The sequence below is a fragment of the Mustela putorius genome, unplaced genomic scaffold, assembly GCF_011764305.1.
Source record: "Mustela putorius furo isolate JIRA1106 unplaced genomic scaffold, ASM1176430v1.1 tig00004007_pilon_pilon_pilon, whole genome shotgun sequence".
Lineage (NCBI taxonomy): Eukaryota > Metazoa > Chordata > Mammalia > Carnivora > Mustelidae > Mustela > Mustela putorius.
In genome coordinates, this window is record NW_025422145.1 from 12665260 (window position 1) to 12689123 (window position 23864).

Genomic DNA, 23864 nt, shown 5'->3' on the forward strand with positions numbered 1-23864 from the left:
ACTGCAGAACCTCAGTGCCCCCGGGACCTCCTGAGTCAGAGTTCCCGTTTCAGCGGGTCCCAGTGTGGTGTGCGTGCAGGCTGCAGGCTTAGAGCAGGGCTTGGGGGACGATTGTGACTAGTTCAGGCTTCACAGGCCACACACGTCCTGGAGCCCTGCCCCCGGAGCAGGGACGCCCAGAGGCTGCAGAGGAGCCCAGCTGCGTTCTAAGAAACTGCAGACTCGGCAATTTGGATTTCACAATTTTTTTTTTTCCCAAAGATTTTATTTATTTATTTGACAGAGATCACAAGTAGGCAGAGAGAGGGAAGCGGGCTCCCTGCTAAGCAGAGAGCCCCATGCAGGGGCCAATCCCAGGACCCCGGGATCATGACCTGAGCCAAAGGCAGAGACTTTAACCCACTGAGCCACCTAGGCACCCCATGGATTTCACGTATTTTTGACATAAGAAACCTTTGTCTGCTTTCACAGCCATTTAAAAGTGTACAAGTTGAAAAATAAAAGCGTACAAGTTGGGTGCCTGGCGGGTCAGTCGGTTAAGCATCTGACTCTTGGTTTTGGCTGGGGTTGTGATCTCATGTGTTGTGGGATTCTGTTTCCCTCTCCCTTTGCCCCTCCCTCCTCAAACAAATAAATAACATTTGAAAAATAAATAACTGAAAACGAAGTGGACAAGCCGTTCTGGGGCCTACACCAGCCTGATGATGAGATGGATTTTCCCGTGGGCGGTGTCTGGTCCCTGGCCGCAGTGGGTTTGGCCCTGCTCACAGGGACATGCACTTTGCCGTCAGTGTCCTCCAGGAGGAAGGGGCGGGTGCTGCAGCTGCCCGGGGAAGCCCCACTCCCTGCTCCCCCTGCCGAGAGCATGTAGGGCTCCTCCCTGGGCTTCCGGCTTCTGACCTCTCTTCCTTCTGCATCCTCGCACGCGCCCCACAGCTCCCCGGCGCAGACCACCGTAGGAAGGGGTGGTTCTCAGCGTCGTCCCCAGAACGCCCCAACTCTGCTCTCTCCTCGCCCCCAGAAACCATCCATGTTTGATGTGAGCCGGGAGTTGGGGTCCAGCATCGCGCTCTACAGCCGCAAGGTCCTCATCCAGACCAAGGCCACTGACATCCTGCCCAAGTGGCTGCGCTTCGTTCGAGGTACAGGGCTCCGTGGCCAAGCTCCGCCGAGTGGGCCGCTGTGCTGCTGGCCAGGGACTGCGCGGCTCCCGGTGAGGGTGGGGGGCGCTCGTCTGCCGTGGGTGCGGGGTCCGGCGCTGAGCAGCCGTGGGAGGCTGCTCAGCCCCATTCCCCGGGAGCTTCCCGCTGGCCGCTCTGGTCATGCTGCTGTGACCAGGCTGTGTGCGTCTGCCTCAGACATCAGCAGGATTTGGGGGCCAGGAGGTGTTGCCCCACTGATCCTCCCCTCCGTGTCCTTTGCCAGTTTGCTGTCACCCACGTGTGGTCTCAATGACAGGCGGGGAGGCGGAGGGATGTGCAGTGAGGGCCAGGCAGAGCCACGGGCCTGCGAGCGTCCTGACGGCCCGTGTCTCGCGCAGGCGTGGTGGACAGCGAGGACATCCCCCTGAACCTCAGTCGGGAGCTCCTGCAGGAGAGTGCGCTCATCAGGTGAGCCGCCGGCGAGGGGGCTGCCCCCCTCTGCCCCCAAGGGTCCCGGCAGGGTGTGGTGCTGCGGCAGGCCCGGGCCTGGGGGGCTGTGTGTGGGGAGATGCACCCCCATTTGGAACATGCTGGGGAGATGCCAGGCACGCCGCCTGTGAGGTAGAGAAGGCAGAGGACGACGGTTAGGAAGGATCTGATCGTGGTCCAGGAAGGTCACGGAGAGCGTGAAGGCGCTCATCTCTCAGAGACGTCGCTCTGGAATTCCTGTGGGCGGAGGTGGCTGCGTTTCTCAGCTCCCCACCCTGACTGTAGCAATAGCTCCTGGCTCCTGAGTGCTGGCGCTCACCTGACTGACCGTGACCTTTCCCGGGCAGCCTCAGTTGTCTTTTGAGGGGGCGCCACCAGGTCATGGTTGCAGGAACAGTCCCAGACCAGTGAGGCCGGTCACTGGTGCACCTGGACTTGAATCCGTGTGTTACCAGGGGCAGGAGCTGCACAGTGACCGCAGCCGGGCACGTGGGGCCTGACTTCGGCGTTGTCGTCCCGTTGCTGGGGAAGTTCAGGTGGCACGTGATGAAGGGTGTCTGCCAGGTGTCTGTGTCACTTTAGTCCTTCCCCTTTGGAATTCAGCCGGCATACGTGGGGGTGGTATTTTGCAGCCGTGTGAACCGCTGGTCGCTTCATCAAACTGTTTTTAAGTTTTTATTTTTTTGAGAGAGAGCCAGGGAGCACAAGCAGGGGCAGAGGGAAGCAAACTCCCCACCAAGTACAGAGCTCAACATGGGGCTCGATCCCAGGACCCTGACAGCACAACCGAGCCACAGGCAGATATCCAACCGGCTGAGCCCCCTAAGTGCCCTGCTTCCTCGGACTTTCCGTGTATATTTGTTGTAGTATGTGTTCATTTTTAAATACCTGAAATTTATTTGTAGGAACCGATGACCCATTTTGTTTGTGGTTTCTGATGTGTTCTTGTCCTCATGCGTCTCGATGCCCCGACTGTGGGCAGCAGGAAGGAGCCTGCCCAGATGGGCCCCCTGCCCTTGGATGCGCCCGCGCCCTGCTTTCAGCGTCGTCGCTCCTGGCCCAAGACAGTCCAGGCTTTCCTTGTGTTGCGCCTCCGTCTTGCCCTGACCCCAGGACCACTGACTCTGTGAACATGCCCTGGTTCCTTTGATTGGAGCGTGGTGGCAAGGAGCCAGGATCTGGGCCCTAGGGCTGCCGATGCAGCTGGGGTGTCCTTTCTCGCAGGCCTCTTAGCGGTCAGCTGAGGAATCCAGGAAGTCTGTGTGCATGTGTGCGCGTCTACACCGGCTTGCCTCTGTGTCTGGTGACCTCTCTGATGACCTGCCGGCACCACTGGGACATTGGTCTTGACTCTTGCCACGTGTGCTGCTGTCTTTAACCATAAGCCATTGGCTTCTTGTCACCCCTAACCTGGAGCATGGACCAGTTCCCCACCATGCCGTGGCTGCTGCCCTCCCCTTGTGCTCGTGCCCCCCGCACGTGGTGGGCTCTGACCTTCCACACTGGGCTGCGTGATCACCCTCCTGGGGCTCCATGTCCGGTCCTAGCCACTGTGGCTGCCCCACCCTGGGTGTGGGTGCTGTTCTGTTCTGCCCTTGGCCTGAGGGACTGAGACGTTGGGGACAAGAGCAAAGAGGGAGGGCTTAGGAGAACATGAGACCGTTGGCCCCCTATCCTGCGTTATTATAGAAACACATAGTAATACTGCTTTTGTAAAAGAAGAGCAAAATATTGGCAAGGAAATGAGAATACCCATAATTCCACTAATGAAGCTGCTTATAATTTTATGTCACTCTGTAATGCCACAGTAAACACCCCAATCCCCCCAAAGTCTGAGTTTTGTACAGCTGGTTGTGTCTGTAGCGTGCTCCGTGTCAGCCCTGGTGGCTGCAGTGCCCGGCAATCTCCAGAGACACACTGCAGTGTGCAGGTGGTTGTGGGGACAGGCTTGGCGCACACGCACCCCGCGGTCTCTCCGTGTTGGGATTTGTCTGCTCATCTTTCCAGCGTGAGGTACTTTCCCATGTCCTTAAGAACCGGTAGAGGATGTGATGATTGGCCCGGCAGCTTTTTATATTCCTTTAGCCTGGTCTTCCCCATTGAGCACGGGGGCTGTTCTGTGCGCCCCCGCGGAGAGCCAGTCCGTAGAGCTTGCTGACCTTGGGCTCAGGTGCGATCTGCAGTGGGAACGGAGACCATGGCCCCCACAGGGGGTCAGTTCTCATTCCTGCCTCTCAGGGGCATGTCTCCCCAACTGGGGTTTGTCGGGGGTCCCCTTTATTTTTGCTTCATGTTTTTTAGTTTTATCAAGATGGTGTTATTTTCACTTCTGTGATTATTAGTGGGAATGAATGTTTTTCCTGCCATTCTGATCTTAGAAGTTGTTTCTGTGGGATAAATGCATTTCTGTTCTGCAGGAAACTCCGGGACCTTCTACAGCAGAGGCTAATAAAATTCTTCATTGACCAGAGTAAAAAAGATGCTGAAAAATATGCCAAGTTTTTTGAAGATTATGGCTTGTTCATGAGGGAGGGCATCGTGACCACCGCTGAGCAGGAAGTCAAGGTATGATACGGGTTTCTGGGCCTTTCTCTGGGCTGCCACGCTCCGTGGAGGCCTGAAAGCTGAGCCTCCTGGGACATGAGTATGGCCTAGTGGGGTGCTGTGCAGGGATCGCTAAGGCAGCGTTTGGCCTCCAGGCCTCCGTCACGGGACGCAGCAGGCCTGGCACCGCTTCCAAGCGTCCTTATGATGTCATGTAGCACCAGATTCTTCCCGGCCTAATGCTGGAAGGAGGTGGGCGTGCATGGTCTCCTCCCACAAGAGTTTGGGGTGCTCTGGAGATCACATAAGACAGGGGACAGGGCAAGGTGCCTGTTTCTCGTGGTGGGAAGGGCGTTCAGGGCGTTTGTGATTGGTAGAAATCCTTTAATGCAGTGTCCCTGGGGCCAGAGTTCAGTTTAATTACTTAAAAATGCTTTAATCATCCCATAAACATTTTCTGGCCAGTTTTAAATTGTCATATAATTCATATACCATAAAATTCACCCATTTATTTATTTATTTATTTTAAGATTCTATTTATTTGACAGCACAAGTAGGCAGGGAGGCAGGCGGTGTGGGGGGAAGTAGGCTTTCTGCTGAGCAGAGAGCCTGACGCGGGGCTTGATCCCAGGACCCTGGGATCATGACCTGAGCCAAAGGCAGACTCTTAACTGACTGAGCCACCCAGCTGCCCCCAAATTCATCAAAAGGTCAACAGTTTAGTGAGCTATTCAGTGGCCATATGTTCACAAGTAATGCAACCATGACCATCCAGTTCCAGAACATTCTCATCCTCCCAAAAAGACACCCATTACCATTAAGCAGGGCTGGGATTTCATCTTCTGCACCAGAACAGCAGGAGGTGAGGAAGGACACGACCGAAGTCTGGGGTTCCCCAGGGGGTTCTTCAGGCCGTGGGGCTTGGGCCTCGGGCCGTCCTTGCTGCTGGCTGGTGGCAGGACGCCCTCACCACCCCCCGGCTCCTGGTGCGGACCTGTCTGAACGTCTGTGTGCTGCCAGTGACATGTTTCTGGTAAACAGCACGTGTGGCATTTGCAGCCCTGTCGTGCTGTTTCATCGCACATCGCCCCTGAACAGGCTCCCGTCTTCCTTGTGTCCCCCTCTAGCATGTCTGTGCTAGATAATCAAGAAGTCAGTGGTGTAGACTAGGCAGTTTAGGTCCCAAGTCACATCTGGGCTGGTGGCCTCAGGGACCTAGGCCGCACGCAGCTTGTTGTCGCTCCTCAGTCCTTAGCAGGCACCTCCCACGTTGAGAGAATAGGACACCAGCAGGCCCGTTGACTTCAGCAGACAGGGAGGAGGAGGACAGACCCCCCCCACCTTCAGTACACGCCCGCTGTCATCCGGACCCCTCCTTGGGCTAGTCTGTGCTGTGGGGAAGCCTGCGAATGTGGCCTCTGCACCGCGTTCGCGTGCCCAAGAGGCAGGGTCAGTGACTGGAATGGAGGATGCTGGGTTGGGCAAGTCTGCCACAGACGTGTCTGGTCACTCCTAGCACGAGACTGGAGAACCCCTCTCCCCAGGCACCTGGACCACCTGGGGTGAAGGTTCTCTGCAGGGTTCCCTAGACTTTCGATGGGGGACTTGACGGATATCACCAGAGCCCCTGCAGCCCCCCAGGGGCTAAGCGCCAGCCCTGGGCCCGGCAGGCGGGGGTGAGGCCGGCCAGAGCCCTTCCCGTAGCCACAGGCTTCCGAGGTATGTGGCAGGCAGTTGGGAGGCCTTCAGGGCAGGACCCGGAACAAGCGAGCTGGCCTTTGTCCGCAGGAGGAGATCGCCAAGCTGCTGCGGTACGAGTCCTCGGCCCTGCCCGCCGGGCAGCTGACGAGCCTCCCGGACTACGCCAGCCGCATGCAGCCCGGCAGCCGCACCATCTACTACCTGTGCGCCCCCAGCCGGCAGCTGGCCGAGCACTCGCCCTACTACGAAGCTGTGAAGCAGAAAAACATGGAGGTGGGTGTGCTATGGGCCAGGGCCGGACTGCCGGTGTCTGAGTGCCCGAAGGAGGGTCTTCTGCTTGAGAGACAGTGGCTGGATGGGCTCCGAATGGGCCCCGGGACATTGGACGACCAAGCAGCGCAAGGTGACGTCTGGGTGCCCGGAGGCCCAGCTGAGCTGCTGTTGATTTGCGTGTCTCTGGGGGTGACGTGGGTTCGTTGTTGTTGTTTGGTGGAGTCGTTGTTCCTGCTGCTCTGAGAGAGCCCGGGCTCCTCTCAGGGCCGTCTAGTGAACCTCTTTATCTGTGCGGCTCAGGAGGCCCCAGGGTCTCCGGTGTGGCCTTTCTGGATGTGAGACCCCGCCCGCACCTCCTGCGCCCCCTCCCCAGTCCCGGTCAGAGGTTCCCAGGCCCAACGCCGCATCCTCCGGCCCTCGTAGGTTCTGTTCTGCTACGAGCAGTTTGATGAGCTGACTCTGCTGCACCTCCGCGAGTTCGACAGGAAGAAGCTGATCTCCGTGGAGACAGACATCGTCGTTGACCACTACAAGGAGGAGAAGTTGGAGGCCGGGGACCCAGGTCAGCTCTCCTTCTGTCTGGGCCCAGGCAGGGGCGGTGGCCGGGTGCGCGGGGAGGCAGGCCCAGGGGCTGTGGACGTGGGGTCCTCCTTGCTTCTTTGTGTCCGGGGTCCCCAGCCTGCACAGAAGCAGCCGTCGGGAGCCGCTTCCGTTTAGATCCCAGGACCCCTCCCATGCCCCGTCCAGCATGGCTTCCTGAGAGAATGAGAAATCATCCTTCTGAGAAAACTCCTACAAAATTCCACGAGTCTCAGGCAACTGAAAGTGTCCTTTCTTTAAAGTAGGCACCGCATCCACCGTGGTGCTGGGACTTGTGACCCTGAGAGCACGAATTGCGTGCTCTGCCGGCTCAGCCAGCCCCGCGCCCCCAGGAGAGTCCTCTGTGAGGTCGTTCTAGCTGCTCGCCCTTAGATGAAGAGCTGCTTGGGAAGCTTCTGTCCTTGTGCTGGTGGCCAGCAGGGGCTGGAGGGAGCCTTCCTGCAGCCCGCAGTGGGGCAGAAGTGTTTCAGGACCTGGGACCATCGCAGGGGGTGGGGCTGCCCGTAGCAGCTCAGGGCTCCCTCCCTTCTGCTCCCCGTAGCCGGTGACCGCCTGTCAGAGAAGGAGACAGAGGACCTGATGGCTTGGATGAGAAACGCGCTGGGGTCACGTGTCACCAATGTGAAGGTGAGGACTTGGAGAGATGGGCCACCTCCGTGACCCCACAGCTGCCGGTTGAGTGGCTGGCCTCCTGTGCGCTCTCTGGTGGCGGGGGACACCAGGGTCTGGCTTGGGGACGGGCGTGTTGCTGCTCCTCCCAGGGCCTGCGTACACGGGGAGGCAGCGCGCCGGAGGACGCCAAGTCCCCTGGGAGCATCTTGGGCAGGGCTGGTGAGAGCGTGGTCTGCAGGAAGGGGGCTCAGGCCATCGGGGTGGGAGGGCCTGCAGGGTTCCCCACAGTCGTAGGACGTCAGTGGCCTCCGTGAGGCCAAGGGGCGTGGGCAGCCAGGCAGGATGGCCCTAGGACAGCCACTGATACGTGAGAAACCGGGGGCTGTGAGAGACACGGGAGGAGGGAGTCCCCATTCAGGATTCTGTCCTGGGAACTTGATGTGGCCGTAGTTCCCGCTCCCTTCTCAGTGGTGCGGGGCGGCGGGGAGGGTGTCCCCAGAGACCTGCATTCTCTGCTGTCCCCTGGGGAAGCTTCTGACCCGGTCAAGGCCCTACAACCCGGGGGGCCCCCCTACCTCCCGCTGTGCCCTCACCCGGTCCCCGGCCTTGCTTGTAGGTGACTCTGCGACTGGACACCCACCCCGCCATGATCACTGTGCTGGAGATGGGGGCCGCCCGGCACTTCCTGCGCATGCAGCAGCTGGCCAAGAGCCAGGAGGAGCGCGCTCAGCTGCTGCAGCCCACACTGGAGATCAACCCCAGGTAGGCTCCCGGCGCCGTGGACCCAGGGCACCCATGACTTGTCCCTGCGCAGTGATGCCGCTCACGCCTGACACCTACCAAGGGCAGAGGGCTTCCGGGTGGTTTGAAAACTACAGATACCAGCTGTGGGATCCAACTACATTGTTTATCCCCCCACCCCCCGGCCCCCGTGGGAGGTTTTAGAACACCGCAGTGCTGGCGGCTGGATGCCCCCGTGTCCTGCTATCCTGGTGTGGCCTGTCCCTCCTCAGCCGCCCCACAGCCCTCACTGTAGAGACTTAAGAGATCCTCACTGTGCTCTAGTCTGTCGTGTGTCCTGGACACAGCTCTGGGTGGCCTGTCAGTGGTGTCCCCAGGCATGTGCTTCTGAGGTCGTGCCTCCTTCACTTCTCAGCGGACGGTGGCCGGAGGAGCGGGCGGGCGTTCGTGTCCGGGCGGAGTAACAGGCAGGGCTCTACCTCTACGCCGTGATGCAGCCTTTCCTGTTCGACTTGGGGGTCGTTCTCAATTGGGGGCTGCTCGGACGGTTGCTCGGACCACTGTGTCCTGTCTGGCCCTGCCCATGTTTGCCTGAGGCTCACTTGCCCTGGTGGCCTCTGTGGGGTGAGGAGATGCTGCTGCTGCTGCATGCAGCTGGCATGGGAGGCCCCCGGCCTTGCGCGCCATGTCCTTCAGCTTGGGTTTCTGATGACACGCCCGAGACTGTCCTTTGTCCTGTTGTTCTTGTAGTTTGCGCTTTCTCAGTTGCATCTTCCAGTCTTTTCATCTGCCTGAAGAAGTGTTCTGAGGAGTTCTTAATTTTAACGAAGTCATTATTAAAAAAAGAAAAACTCGTTAATGTGAAGTCTGGTTGACATACGGGGTCAGTTTTAGACACACAGCAATGATTTGACATTTATGGACACGACCACGTGCTTGCCACGATGTCCTTTACCCCGTCACTGTGCGGTCCTGCTCATCCCGTGAGCGTACAGCGGAGTCTGAGCCCTGCGACCCCTTTGCCCACTTTGCGCACCCCCCGTGCTACAGGTCTGTATTTGGTGCTTTTCTAGGTCTTGTTGAGAAATCTTTCTCATCCAGGTCTTGAATGTATTCTCCTAACATTTCTGTCTAAAAGTTTTAATGTTTTGGCTTTGGGGCTGGTTTTAGTCCATCTCTAATTGGTTTGGGATGTAAGAGTCATCGTATCTCGCTCCACATGAACACCTGAGCCGCTCATGCCTGTCCTCTCCCTGCTGACCCGCCTGGACGGCTCTGTTCAATGGCCACAGGGCACGGTCTTCCCCGCAGGTCTGTGTTCAGTGACCTTCCCTTTAGTTCCCTTGAAGGGTATCTTCCCTCCTGCACATCTGCGCTGTACGAGGCGGCCTGACAGGTTACACGCGCGCGCACAGTTCAGCTTTTGATTGAGATTCCAAGTCAATTTTGAATGAATTGGCATCTGTATGTCTATTCTCTCATCCCTGAACATGCTAAATCTGTTTATTTTGGTGTTTCCCCCCCCCCTTTTTTTGGTATTTGAGAGAGAGGGAACACAAGCAGGGGGAGTGGGAGGGAGAAGCAGGCCCCATCGAGCAGAGAGCACGATGTGGGGCTCGATCCCAGGACCCTGGCAGGTAAGGTTAACAACCAAGTCATCCAGGTGCCCTGAAATTTCATCTTCTAACTTGCAGCTGTATGTGAAAACTTTTGGGGGGATTTTGTACCCAGTGATTTCATAAGATTTATTTTACAGAGAGGGAGTACGTGGTGGAGGTAGGGACAGAGGGAGAGGAAATCTCCAGCCGACTGTTGAGCACTGGGGCTCGATACCATGACACTGAGATTATGACCTGAGCCCAAACCAACAATTTTGGCTGCTTAACCGACTGAGCCACCCAGGCGTCCCAACAGTAATTTTTAAATGAAATTGTGCCAAGTTACCAAAATGTTAGAAAATAGCAAAAAGCAAACCTCTCTAGGCTTAGAGTATATATACTTACTATACTAAGTAAATATATATGTAAATATATATATATTAAAATATATTTTTTTTTTTCCTGGATTCTGGTCTTAAGTTGTTGTATACGTTTTTTTTGTTTGTTAAGATTCGGAGAGCATGAGAGTGGCAGAGGAGGGCGGGCGAGGGAACCTGAGGCAGGCTCTGTGGAGCACAGAGTAAGACACGGGGCTCGATTCCGTAATCCTGAGATCATGACCTGAGCAGAAACCAAGAGCTGGACGCTCAACCCACGGAGCCATCCAGGCAGCGCTGTGTGCTTTACTATTTTTAATTATCATAACTTTTTTTCATGTTGTTTTATAATCATAAAATTTTGTTTAGATTGCTGGGGAGAGGAAGGAGGCTCCTTTTCCGCTTCGTGAGCCGGATGACTAGACACGGAGTCAGCGGGTGAGACTGGACGTGGCTTGTGGCTGGTCCCCGCGGACTGGCCTTCGTGGCAGCCCAAGAATGGTGCTGTGGGGTGGCTGTCCCAGGTGCTCGTTTCTGTTGCCAGAGACTATTTTGAAATTTCAGTTGCTTTTAAAATTGGTAACATGTTCATCTGGTCCAGAAATGGGAAGAACCAAAGGAACTCACAGCCACCTTTCCCTTGCACCCTGGTCTCCCGTTGGCCCACATTAGGGGCGCGCGTTTGCCGGCGGCCTTGGAGCAGTTCTGCCAGACACGGTGCTCTGAGATGGGCCGCTGCGTCTCAGGGCAGCGTCCCCGCCCATGCTGGCGGATTCCCACTGTCCTCTGTGGCAGTTAGACGCGCTTCGATTTCTTCAACGCCTTCAGTTTTACCAAAAACTTCCCAATTTTGATGTAGGTTGCATATGAGTAAGGTCAGATGGGATTTATGGTGTTTTCTCCTGTGCAGAAATGCTCTCCTCATGCTGTTTCCAGTCTCCCTTTTTGACCTCTGTGTTTTGTCTCAGCTTCAGCAGTCCTGAAATTTTCTTCTTCTAAATGATTGTATTTCTTTTGATTTATGGAATCTACTAGAAATCCAGCAGTGTTCTGGGTGTTTGGCCGGCTACCCTCCCTCTTGTACACTCTCCAAAGATTTTATTTCAAGCGAGAGAGGGAGCATGAGCAGGGGGTGGGGCAGAGGGAGAGGCAGGCGCCCCAGTGAGCAGAGCACGATCCCAGGACCCCCAAAAGTCAGGACCCGAGCTGAAGGTAGACACTTAACCCAGAGTCCCCTAAGGTACCCCAAAATGCTATTTTTTGTTTTAGTGCTGTAGTTTATTAATACGTTTATATTAAGCAAGATCAGGACCCTGCGATCAAGAGGCCTCCACAAGGGCCCCCGATGTTGGCTTTTCACTTTTCAGAGCCCGCAGTGCAATCACTGCAGCCTTAAGATACGCTTTAACACTTAGGCATGGTCTTCCCGGGCTGTTGTCCCCGTGCTTACAAACTTACTCAGTTACCTGAACTAAGGTAATCTGTTAAATGTATGGATTAAGTAGGGTTTCTGATATCGAATGTCTTGTTCATATATTAACTTTGGTACCTGCTATATTTGCAGATCAAATCTCTGAATTCTCCTGCTTTTCTTGGTGTAGCATCTGGAATTCACATTATCTGCGTTTTCTTCTTAGGACCATTCTACTATACTTTTTTGAAGGTTCAGATCACCCCAACCTCAGAAGAGTCCTCACAACATAGAGGCCCTCGCACTAACTGGTGTTTTCTGTGCCGCAGACACGCGCTGATCAGGAAGCTCAGTCAGCTGCGGGACAGCGAGCCAGAACTGGCACAGCTGCTGGTGGATCAGGTGCGTCCTGGGGGGTCTGAGAGAACTATGGCAGCCGCCGCCTGTTCTGTGAGCCCGGGTAGCCTGTTGAAGTGGGGCACCTCTTGCCTCTAAAACCCTGCTTCATTCTTTTGCGAAGATTTTGAGAGCCCGATGTGGGGCTTGAGCCCAGGACCCTGACATCATGACCTGAGTTGAACGACTGAGCCACCCAGGCGCTCCTAAGCCCCGTCTTGGGAGGAGTAGTGCTCCTCCTCTCTACCCCCTGCAGGGCCGTGTCCTCCCACTGACGGGCTTCCCCTCCCTCTCAGATCTACGAGAATGCCATGATCGCCGCAGGACTCGTGGATGACCTCCGCCCCATGGTGGGCCGCCTCAACCACCTGCTTGTCAAGGCCCTGGAGCGACACTGAGGGGCTGCCAGGGTGAAGGGCCCCATCGCCCCGCAGGGATTAGGGCTGCAGCGGAGGTGATAGAGAAAGAGGCAGCTGAGACCAGCCACGGAGAAAGGAGGTGCCGCCACCTGTGACAACACCCGCTATGAGCTTTATTTACTTAAAAGCATTTTTTACTTAAAAACCTGTGTTAACCTAAGCGATGAACGGGTGTCGGGACTGTGAGGGTAGGTAGGGCGCTGGGTTGCCGCGAGCCCCCCACACACCGCGGAGGCAGAGGGTGTGACCAGGCCACTCCCGCGACGCCGTGTGCAGGGCAGGTCCTCAGCCCCGATGCGTGAGCACGAGGACAGGCAAAGCTGTAGTGGGGGGAGGTTGCGTCCCAGGCTCCGCTCACGTCAGACCCTCTTCAGCGTCACCTCCACTGGGTAGTGATCGCTGATGGCCTGGGCCTGTGGGGAAGCGCCCAGTGAGGACGGGGGCGCACGACCAGCTCTGCACATGGGATTGCCTGCTCGGCCCCCACGGCTTTCTGTCGGTGCACAGAGCAGAGACAACCGCAAGTCCCCAGGGTGCAGGCCAGAGCCCCAGGGGAGCTGAAGGGAAGGACACATACCAGCTGGTTGCTCAGGCCGTAGGCAGCCTGGAAGTCAAAGGGGGCAGCCGAGTCTGGAACGATGGCGTGTTGGAGCACTGTTCCGGCCACCACGATCCTGCCGTGCACAAGGTGGTCCCTGTCAGCCCCAGGGCTGGCCATCCGTCCCCCCACCCCCATCTCTTAGTCTGGGAAAGGTCATGCAGTGGGGCTGTTGGAGTCCATCAGGCCCTTGCTGGGCTGAGGGACTGGGAGCCCCTCCCCTAACCCAGGTGCTAGGGCCCCAGACTGCAGGAGGGTGAGTGACCTAGGTTTTGGGAACTTGACTCCTAGATTCAAGGCTGTTCCTGGAGGTGACCCCATCTGTCCCTGCCTACCTGTCGTAGGCACAGTGCGTGGCTGTGGACGTGGTGTCCGCAGTGTCAGGGATCAGCCACTGGAAGGCCGGGCTTGTGCGCAGGCGGATGGAGGCCCACTGGGTGGGGGCCACGTAGCTGCAGCCAGCGTTGAAGTCACCCAAGAGCATGATGTCCTAGCAGGAGATGGCAGCCACTTGGCCGGGGGGCACACAGCATATACCCCCAGGGCCTGGGGCCGGGGACTCACCTCCAGGTCCCACTTCTGCCGAACATCCAGGTAGACATCATAGAGCAAGTCCATCTCTGCCACTGCGTCCAGGGGGGCCGCGTGGAGGGGAACAATGGCGAACTCCTGGACCTCTGTGGAGATTTCCTGCTCAGCCCTGGCGGGGTTAGGGGGCACGAGCCCATCCCAAGGGGGTGTTTTCCTGAGTGACTTGAACCTCAGACCAGAGCACTAGGAATGACCAGGGCTTTTCAGGGATCCCAGGAAGGGGTGCGTACTGGTGAGCGGGGAGTGGAACCGGACGATGGCGGGCTCACGGCTGAAGGTGTCATTCCCGCAGGGCTCGCAGCCGTCGTCGTACTGGTAGCTGTCCAGCACTGTCACCTGGTCAGGCCTGGGGAGGGCCGGGAGTAAGCCTGTGACCTGGCCCAAGTGGGCAGCACACAGTGGGACTCTGAGCCCAAGGCCCGCAGTCTGTAGCCTCCAGTTCCTCCCCCCATGAGACACCGCCCCCCCCTCCCCGCACCCAGCCTTTCAGGAGAGCACCTGGGTGGCCCCCGTCTCTGTGTGCCAGGGCTTTACCTGAACAAGAAGAGGTAGCGTTCCTTGTAGCTGCTGCGGCCCAGAGGCTCACTGACCACATAATGATAGGTGTCTGGGTCATCCCTGGATCAAGGAAAGGAAGTGCCTGTCAGGGCTCCTGTCTCCGTTCAGCAATTGTACCATGTCCTGGGGGGAGGGTCACCGTCCCGGGCCTCCCCAGCCCCCCCCCCCCACTGCCATCACCCACCGGTTGAGTGCATCCAGCAGCCTCCCCACGGCTGTCAGGTGGCTGTCTCTGACCTCCTGGACGACGGCAATGTCGTAGCGACTCAGGATCTATGGACAGGGCCATGGTGACGCTGAGCTAGGCAGCCTGCATAGCCACTGGGGAGCCGGGCCCCGCCCGCTGCAGGTCCCCACAGGGTTGAGCTGTTGTTCCCTGGGCGCCTTCGTGGAAGGTCTGGCGTGGCTCTGCTGCTGGCCATGGGAGGGCACAGCAGACAGGGCGGGTTCTCTCACCAGAGGCTCTCCCCACCCTGGGTTGTGGGTGCCCTCAGGACTGACTGCTGGCCCAGTGTTCCCAGGACCTGTTAGACACTGTCCCCTCTCCCCGCCCTGGGGTTCCTCGGGGACAGCCCCGCCTGGACTGACCTGCACGATGTAGTGAGAGAGTGTGGCATTAGACATCTTGGTCTCCCCAAAAGTCCGGATGTTGAAGGCTGCTATTTTTAGGGACAGGGCCACCTGCAGCAGGCCGGCCAGAGCGAGTAGTGCCCCCATCAGCCTGGCACCCCTCATCCTGCAGGAGGGGTGTTTATGTGTGAGTCTGCAGTAGAACTGTGCCCCGTCGTGCCCCAGCGTCCAACCAGGAGCAGCTAGTGGAGTCCGAGTCTGAATAATCCCGCTTCTGTGGGCTGTGCTGAGCAGGCCGGGGTGAGACTAACAACCCTCTTTCCAGTGTCCAGAGAGCCAGACAGCGAAGTGAAGGGCCCTGGGTGTTCTCCCTCCTCCACCCGCCAGAAGACAAGCCCCTGTAAGAGTCGCCAGCCCAAGGCAGCCCCTGACCCTCTGTTGCCAGGACACCGGCTCACAACCCTCCCTGTCCCAGGCACCCACCCAGCTGGGACTGGCAAAGGTTCTTCCCAAGCGGCCTCTAGGCCTAGCACCCAGTTTCCATGGGCCCCATGTCACACTGCCCTTAGGGCACCAGACACTCACCTGAAGTTCAACTTCTACGATGGCAATAGGAATTTAGAAGAATCAGGAATTGATACTCTCTGGTTGGTATCAACACTCTCTTCTTGCTGCTTTAAGAAAAAATTTACAAAGGGGAGTGAATTAAAACATGAGGGTGAGAGCCCCATGCAGAGTTGTGGCTGAGTCCCAGCAGAGGCAATGTTCGTCTCCCCCTTGGGTTTTAAAGGTTTAGGCAGCCATGACCTTTTTCAGGGCATCACCTGGGGGACAGAGAACAATGGTGCTGCCTGTGTGCCTTTCCCACGTTCGTGGATGGCTGGCGTGCACCTATCTCAACAGGCACAGGCTCCTGCTGCTGTAAACAGAGCACCTGATGATATTTGCACTTGGTTTTAAAAAGTCTAATGAACTGGCCAAGGTGCTCTCGTCCTTCACACATGCTGCTCTCCCAGGGATGGGGAGGGAGCAGGTGTGTGCGAGTGGGCGGACCTGGCTATGTTCCAGCCTGACCTAGAGCCACGGGTCAAAGCCAGCCATCCCCTGAGGGGCAACCGCTGCTTCCTCATGAGTCCACAGTGCAGGCCGTAGGCCACTGGGCCCTAGGAAGCGGGGGGGATGTGGGACTCACCTCTGCTGCCAGCAAGGCAGTGGGGAAGTTAGGGTGAAGGAGCGCGTGTTCTAGGGGGAGGTAACTCAGGTGACTAAGTCTCAGGGACACGGTCAAGCAGCTAGAGGCTCTGGGCTGGCCCTCACCTCTAGTCACTTTTGTTTTAGAATCCCTGTACTGTCTGGAATGATTTGTGTCTACAGAAAATAGTCACTAAAAAGTTGGTGGCTTAACTGGACAGAAATGTATTCTCTAACAGCTCTAAAGACCAGAGACCAAAATCCATTTCATGGCACTGAAGTCAGCAGGTCAGCAGGGGCTGCATCTCCAGATCCTGGGGGCTCCAGGTCACCTCTCTTTGCCCACATCAACACACTGCCCTCTGCGGGTCTCTCAGTCCCTCTTACCAGATCCATGGGATGGGATTTAGCCTCCTACCAGACTCGTAGAACCTTTCCCCCATCTCAAGAGTCTCAACTTGAGGGGCACCTGGGTGGCTGTCATTGGGCATCTGCCTTCAGCTAGAGTCAGGGTCCTGGGATCAAGTCCCACATGGGGTTCGCTGCTCAGTGGGAAGCCTGCTTCTCCCTCCGTCAAATAAGTTTAAAAAAAAAAAGTCTCAATTTGATCACAGTAGCTAAGTCTGTGTCCTGCCACCCCAGTAAAATTCATGGGTCCTGGTGATTAGGACAGAGGTCTCTTCTGGGAGCCATTCTGACCCCCTGAAAGGGGTTCTACCCATCAGGGGACGGCTGTGGTCTCCAAGGCCAGCTCTGTGAGAGAAGAGCAGGCCGGAAGGGTCTCCCCCTGTAAGGACAGGGTGCAGGGCGGCCTCGAGACAACAGGTTAGTGTGGATCCTGCTGGAGCGTCACAGGGCAGGACACCGCAAGACGGATGAAAAACTGGCCAGAAGGTAAACCGACAAGACCAGGAGCCCAAGGTAATGAAAACGTGCTGACACACTCGTCAGTTCACCTGTCCCTCCTGTGCAGTCAGGTGGCCTGGCCCTCAAGCTGCCAGCACGCCCATCCAGCTGACCGAGGATCGGCTTGCTGCCTCTCCCATCTGCAGTCGGGGTTTCTAAGCACAGCAAAATCCAGACCCCGCCCAGCCAGCAAGACTGTTGGCGTGTGCAGCGCAGGGAACCAGAGCCCTTTTCTCCCCATGCTCACTGCCCAGACATCCCACCCCACCCCTGCCCGGACCTTTTGTGGGAAACCTGGCGGCGAAGCCTGGGAGCAAACCCGGAGGGAAGCCACCAGCCCTGCTTCTGACCGAACATGGGATGTCCCCCACAGGCGGCACAGGTGTCACTCACATGGCAGCTGCCTGGTCCGTCCGGTTCTCCACACATGTGACACAGGCACCTGTTGGCACGCCCTTCTTGGGGAAAACACTGCCTTTGTGCCCTGAAGAGCCCCCAGGTGCGCTCTGTGCCCTCCCTCCTGGGTCCTGACTGCAGCCCCACTGGAACCAAGAGCCAGGACCAGTGTGAGGCTCCCTTCCAAGTTTGGCCTCCAGGAGAAGCAACACAGCCCACAGAGGAGCTGTGGCTGGGAGGAGGGGGTCTGGGGCCTGCTCAGCAGCTCACCAGCTGCATCTTCACCCATTTGTTTGTTTGTTTTAAAGATTTGACCATTCACTTGAGGGCGCACACACATGCACAAGCAGGAGGGAGGGATGGGGGGAGGGAGACGCAGACTCCCCACTAAGCCTAATGCCAGGCTCAATCCCAGGACCCCAGTATTATGACCTGAGCCGAAGGCAGACGGTTAACCAAATGAGCCACCCAGATGCCCCGCATCTTAACTCATTTTGAGCCTCATTTTCTTCATCTATAAAATGGGAATAAAACTGTCACTGCCCTCCTCTTAGATTTAAGTATCAAACGACAGCATTCCACGGAACACACATTTCAAACCTCCTTAAAGTCCTCTTATCCTTAAGAATAATCACAAATGGTCTGTTTCTGTCACCCTTACCGTTTTCTCCAGTCAGCTTGTTAGGTGACCCACAATCCCAAACTCAGCGGACAGGCACGTTTCTTCCTCATGCTCAGAGGCGCGCTCCTGTGAACAGGGGAACGTGAACTTGCAGAGGAGCCAGCGCCCAAGGCCTCGAGAGGCCCCGGTTCAGAACGTGCACACAATGGGACCACGTTCTCTTGACCTCCATGATGGCCAAGCCCAGCAGCAGCAGTGGGGAGTCCGGGGTACGCTCCCCCATGCCCAGCCCCGTAAGGAGACAGAGTCGGTGCCCGGGAAGGGCGGGAAGCCCCGAGCTTCTGGCATGTTTCAGTCCTGACAGCGGGGAACTAGCAGCGACAGCAGACGGCCCTCTCTGACCGGCTAAGCTAGCTCACATCCATCTGGACAGACTGACACCCTCTTTGGTTGGACTAAACCTGCTCCAGAGACAGGAAGGGGAACTGCACATCACAATGGTTTACTGAAGTCCAAGCCGGGTCTTAAGCCCCGATGTGGCTGAAATCAAAGGCCAAGGAGAAAGTCCTCTAAGCACTAAGGCCGGCAACAGAGGAGCGCCTTCCTGCACGTACCTGGGTGGCGGGTCACAGGAAATGCCACGAGATAACCCCACCCCGCCCCGCTCCTGAATGCTCTGGGGTGGGGGTGACTTCACACCAACATGTTGCCCTGCAGCAAGGATGACCACGGCAATGGGAAGGACCCAGCTGTGGTTTCCACATGGCGCACTGAGGCGTGTCTGGCCCCATGGACCCTGCAGGGCGCTCCAGGACACTTGCAGCGTCTGAGAAGAACAGCTGAACTCAACGTGGGGGGCGCTGTGGGGGCGGAGCCAACGGTCTCAGCGTTCGCTCTGGCTATGTCTGCGCGGCTGCGGGTCTCTGTCATCACTGTGAAATCCGTGTGCGACGGGCACCAATGATGGCAGCGTCCACTCTGATTCCAAGATTTCCAAGTGCCCAACAGGCACACACCTTCCATTCCTAAGTAATTTTAGTGACTTAACAAAGTGTTTTTTCTTCAAGTTCATATGTACAGATCTTCCTCAATTTACCATAAAGGTTATGTCCTGATAACCGCAGTGACCACACTGAGAACCACAACTTTCCACTGTTAGGCTGAAATATCATTGAAATCCACTCAATAAGCCTAACCTACCGAGCACCATAGCTTAAGGCTCACCTCCTGAAACGAGCTCCGAACACAGACATTAGCCTATAGCTGGGTCAAATCCTCCAACACCAACCCTATTTTATAAGAGAGCGCTCAGTATCTTGCGTGCTCTGCTGACTACTGTGCTGACAGTGAAAAAAGAATGGCTGCCAAGGGTAGATGGACTGTCACCCTTGTGACCGTGTGGCCGGCTGGACTGTAGGGCTCCTGCCACTGCCCAGCGTCTGGAGATCCTGCCACAGATCCCTCACCCGGGAATAGACCCGACCCACATTCAGAACTTGAGGTATGGGTTCTCATGAAGGCAGACTGCTTTTGCATGTTGTAAAGTCAAAACTCTTAAGACGAACCACTGTAAGGTAGGGACTGTACATTACTTTTCCCAATGTCTCTTAAGTTGCTAGGACATAAATACTTAAGTTCAGACTTACCTATTTAATTAATGGAACTGTTAGATATTTTTGGCCTAGGCAGTCCCTTAGAATAATTACAGGACCTTACGTAGGGGTGCTCCGAACTGAGAACGTTTGGGTCTGACACATACATAATGAATACGCCCGAGTTACACTATCTGTAGTTCCTATACTGAATAGATCATCTCTTCTGGCCTTTGTCATTTATAACAGACCATACCCATCTTCTCACTAATTCTCTAAACTGCTAATGAGAATAATTCTAATCTCAACTCTATTTAAATGCATGAGTGCATAATGACTTAAAAAATTCATCAGTCTGGGGCAGCTGGGTGGCCCAGTGGCTAAGCATCTGCCTCCAGCTCAGGTCATGATGCCAGGGTCCTGGGATCCAGCCCCGCATCGGGCTCCCTGCTCAGCCAGAAGCTTGCTTCTCCTCTCCTCTGGCTTGTGTTCCCTCTCTCCCTATGTCAAATAAATAAAATCTTAAAAAATGAAGCAAAACAAAAAAAGGAATCAGCCTGTTACTCTGCAAGTGGAAGTCTCCCTGCCTTTCCTATGTAGACGGGAGCACCCAGTCGCCCAGTGGTTAGTGAGGAGCCATTCTTCTGTACAGGAGCACTCCAGCCAAGCAGTGAGGGACTGCCAGAACGTGAGCCTCGGCAATCTGGGACCCTACCAGAGGCACTCCTCCTCATCGGTGGTAACTATCTCACAGAAGACAACCAGCTGTCCACACCTCAACAGAGGACATAACAGCACTTAGGAAGGAGCTTGCCAAAACCACCGGGGACGTATGCAGCCTCTACATCCCAGGACTGACTTAAGAGGGACATTGTACATCAGTCATCCGCACAATCCAGACTCTGGGAAACTGCAGGACAAAGAATGGTCTCATCAATAAATTTTTCAAGAGAAGGAACGACAGATTAAGATATGAGATCTATTACTAATTCCATGTAGATCCTTTAAAAACAATGAATCTCACTGTTTAAATGAATATTCCATTGGGGTGCCTGCCTGTGTGGCTCAGCTGGTTAGGTCTCCAACTCTTGGTGTCAGCTCAGGTTTTGATCTGAGGGTTGTGAGATCAGGCCCCACTCCATGCTGGGTGTGGCGCCTACTTAAAAAAAGAATTAAATGGAGCACCTGGGTGGCTCAGGCCATGATCCCAGGGTTTTGCCTCAGGCTCCCTGCTCACTGGGGAGCCTGCTCCCTCTGCCTGCCACCCACCCGCCCCCACCCGACTGGTTCTGACAAATAAGATCTTAAAAAAAAAAAAAAATTCTGTCATCAGTTTCTCCTAGTCCTTGAGATGAAAGCTGTAGCGATTCTAGCTGTGGGCCTCTGCTCCACCTGCAAAGTTGGCTGTCCTGTCACTCTGGTTTCAGCTCAAACAACACCTCTTAAGGGAGGTCATCCTCTCCCTAACAGCCCTTACCACCACATGATCCCAGTATCATCTTTTTTCATGACTTTTGACTTGTTTTCTTGGTTCTTTAAAGTGTTTGTTCTCACTTGCTTACCCTTGTTTAAGGCTGGCCTCTGGACTGGAACACAAACCCCAAAAGAGCAGAGACCTCGTCCAGCCACTCCATCAAACTTCCTGTGCCTAAACCAGTGCCTGGAACACAGAAGTCCCCACTGACAAATGTGTAACACAGTGGAGCTACGTGCAGAGGTGTGCAAACCAATGAGCAATAGCCAGAAGGAACAAAAGCCTTGTTCCTCTATCCGACCAAGAGTCTCTAGGGCTGAAGACCTCTGTGTCCTTGTCTGAACCCTCTAGTATATCTCCTTACCAGCCCAGTCCTACAGTGAAGATGGCAGCAGGACACAGCAATTCTACATCCTAGAAGCTCACTCAGGGCCTTTGCACTGTTCCTCTGAGCATTCTGCCTCCAAATGGCCACACAGCTCGCCCATTCCTTCACTCAAGCCTCTTCCCGGATGTCACCTTCCCACAGCATTCCACTGAAATTAGCACATTTTGGAAACTGGCACATTTTGCCCCTGCATCCTTATTTTTGTCTTACCACCGATCACATCTCACGATGCACACCCCGTCTCACGGGATGCAGGCCAGCGACAGCGAGGGCTTATGTACCAGCACCTAAACAAGCCCTGACCCATAGTGGTACTCACCAAGTACTTGCTGAATGGAAAGATAAACATCGGGGGGGGGGGTCTTCTTCACAGAACAGTGGCTGTAGATGCTCTCCACCCGCTCTGGCTGTCCCCATCTAAGTGAGCATCTCACACAAAGGGGTCTGACCCAGTTCTCTCTGAGGAAAGAGTGAAAGGATAGGCTTCTGCCACCAGGCCAGGCTGCTCAGCCTCCACATCCCAAATCCTTGTGGGATGGAGACATACAACCAAGGGTGACAGGGGCGCACCGAAGTTCCAGCTCTCACTGGGAGGGAAAGGCTCTCATGGGCTAGGAGCTATCAGAGTAGTACTTGGGTAAAGCACAGCCAGACAGCAGAGTCAGGAGCAGTTCATCCTGTCATAGAAGTCCCAGGCAGAGGCTGACGACTGTGACACAACAGACTCCAGAGCCCCTGGTGTGGGCCTACCTCTGTGGAGAGGAAGAGCTGCCCTTATGTGAGCCCAGAAGGATCCTCACAAGAACCAGTGGTCCCAGGAGCCAACACCTTCATGACGGTGCAGTCCCACAACACAGTGGCCACTGAAGCTCTGACTACCGACCCTTGTCTTTTCTAACTCAGCCCAATCCTTCCCCGATGGGCCCACTGGGAGGGCTAATCCCATGTCTTCTCTGCCTCCCCAGTCACTGTGTCCACTAGTCCCCAGCCTCTCTTTACCCATTCTTTTTTTATTTTTATTTATTTATTTTTTTTATTTTTTAAAGATTTTATTTATTTATTTGACAGAGAGAGATCACAGGTAGGTAGAGAGACTGGCAGAGAGAGAGAGCGGGAAGCAGGCTCCCTGCTGAGCAGAGAGCCCGATGTGGGACTCGATCCCAGGACCCTGAGATCATGACCCGAGCCGAAGGCAGCGGCTTAACCCACTGAGCCACCCAGGCGCCCCTCTCTTTACCCATTCTTGGAGCAGCTGTGGACCTTAGACTGTAGAACATTAAAATAATGTGGACCTGCTAGGGTGGAGGAGACCACAGTCCCCAAGCTCCCCTTGGTGTTTCTCACCCCCAGGAAGCTTCAGGCTGCAATGTTCCACTAAATGAACTCTTCCCTGGGCGGGGGGGGGGGGGGTGGTCGGGATGCACGCGGTGACGGCCTATGGGGCTTGGCCACATGAAAAGGCTCCCGCTAAACCATCCTCCCTCAGCGCCTCAGCCTTTACCCTTAACCGGCCCCCAGGACAGATGCCTCATCAGGTCTGCCTGAGTGAAGGATGATGCATTTGGCCTGCCCCAAACCTCCACCGAGCCCTGGGGCTCCCCAGAGGGTCTGCCTGTCCTGAACTCCTGAATGTGAGCAGACTCGGGGCGCTGCCACCACTCTCCCCTCAGAGGTCTGGGCACCACCCCCAGGGAAGAATCTCAGGCCGGCAGAGCCCTGGCTGTGGGGACGGGAAGGTATTGCTGGGTGGAGAACAGGAAAGGCAGGTGCAGAGACCTTCCGGGCTCTGGGGAGCAGTACTGCTTCTCACCCCACTTACATACCACTTTAGAAAACATGTCCCCTCACCTTGCAAGGCTGGCTTTCCAGGCTCCCTTCTTGCTGCCGGCATGACAGCTACCAGGGCTTGGTGCCCTTCCCTCAGAGTGGAAGTGCAGCAGGGCAGCACTGGCCACCAGCAGCCATCTCGCCCCACCTGTGGCCGTGGACAGGACCTCACACAGAAGTGGAGGGGGCCCTACAAAGCCAGGGAAGGAGTCCAGGCCAAGGCCAGAATCCCCAGAGGTAGGTGACCTTGTCAGTCTGGTTCCCCATCATCTGAAGACTGCTGGAGTCATGGTGGGCCACGGAAGCAGGGCAGGGACACCGCCCTTGCAAGTTCTTGGGTGATGAGCTCCTTTCTTCATGGTAGCTCCTGTGAGGACGTGCTGATCTTCGCAAGCACCTCAGCCCAGCAAGGACACAACCACACAAGATGGTAAAGGTGAGCCTGCTCTGGAGCCAACTCCAGGCTGCCACCATGTCACTGTCTTCCAATCTGCACCATCTTCCTGTTCCCATCTGTACGGCTGAAAAAAAAAAACATATTAACAGTGTTAGCTTAGCCAGAGAGCCCCAACTATTCTGAATTTCATTAGGCTCCTGACAGGCCATTTCATCTGTTTGGCTATGAACCTATTCATTCAAGACAGAGTAACAGGGCCCCCTGAACTCAGGACAACTGGACAAGAGATGATGTGATGCGTCTCCTGTCACCAGATAGCAGCGATCCCAGTGAGAAGAGAAACCCAACAGCCAGAGCCCTTTGACTGCACCTGCCACAGCCAAGGTGGTTCTGGGCTACAGTGCAGTGAGGGGAAACTCAGACCCAGCCGGCTATATCCCGCATGGAAGGG

The 23864-nt window shown here is 56.0% G+C and overlaps 2 protein-coding genes and 1 long non-coding RNA gene across 4 annotated transcripts in view; 1 reads left to right on the forward strand and 2 right to left on the reverse strand.

The window, feature by feature from the left end:
• The window catches only part of TRAP1 (TNF receptor associated protein 1), a 50580-nt gene extending 38132 nt beyond the window's left edge, over positions 1–12448 (forward strand). Inside the window, exons 10-18 of the mRNA XM_045072291.1 lie at positions 1022–1142; positions 1541–1610; positions 4049–4196; positions 5964–6149; positions 6573–6711; positions 7291–7376; positions 7978–8123; positions 11818–11890; positions 12181–12448. Of these exons, the coding sequence (XP_044928226.1) occupies positions 1022–1142; positions 1541–1610; positions 4049–4196; positions 5964–6149; positions 6573–6711; positions 7291–7376; positions 7978–8123; positions 11818–11890; positions 12181–12282 (1071 nt within the window). The 3' untranslated portion in view covers positions 12283–12448. The remainder of the gene's footprint in view (positions 1–1021; positions 1143–1540; positions 1611–4048; positions 4197–5963; positions 6150–6572; positions 6712–7290; positions 7377–7977; positions 8124–11817; positions 11891–12180) is intronic.
• DNASE1 (deoxyribonuclease 1) lies at positions 12369–15393 on the reverse strand. Its single transcript, XM_004750541.3, has 9 exons — positions 15206–15393; positions 14639–14786; positions 14235–14323; positions 14027–14110; positions 13723–13838; positions 13466–13578; positions 13237–13391; positions 12881–12977; positions 12369–12716 (listed from the first exon to the last, which is right to left on the reverse strand). The coding sequence occupies exons 2-9, from the start codon at positions 14783–14785 to the stop codon at positions 12663–12665; spliced, it is 855 nt and encodes a 284-aa protein (XP_004750598.1). The 5' UTR covers position 14786; positions 15206–15393; the 3' UTR covers positions 12369–12662.
• A 2160-nt stretch (positions 15394–17553) lies between these two features.
• The window catches only part of LOC106005576, a 46542-nt gene continuing 40231 nt past the window's right edge, over positions 17554–23864 (reverse strand). The window contains exons 2-4 of one of the 2 annotated variants that reach the window (XR_001179046.2): positions 23038–23537; positions 21509–21648; positions 17554–17861 (exon numbers count right to left, since the gene is read on the reverse strand). This is a non-coding gene — a long non-coding RNA (uncharacterized LOC106005576). The remainder of the gene's footprint in view (positions 17862–21508; positions 21649–23037; positions 23538–23864) is intronic. The other variant, XR_001179047.2, reaches the window with a different exon arrangement.

What these genes read in the sequence shown, in the direction of transcription:
- DNASE1 (XM_004750541.3), bottom strand. Translation starts at nt 14,785, where the DNA reads ATGAGGGGTGCCAGGCTGATGGGGGCACTACTCGCTCTGGCCGGCCTG. An exon ending in TCTCTCACTACATCGTGCAG is followed by an intron (nt 14,324 to 14,638) that starts GTCAGTCCAGGC and finishes CCCTGTCCATAG; the next exon opens with ATCCTGAGTCGCTACGACAT. An exon ending in ACGCACTGTGCCTACGACAG is followed by an intron (nt 12,978 to 13,236) that starts GTAGGCAGGGAC and finishes TGTGCACGGCAG; the next exon opens with GATCGTGGTGGCCGGAACAG.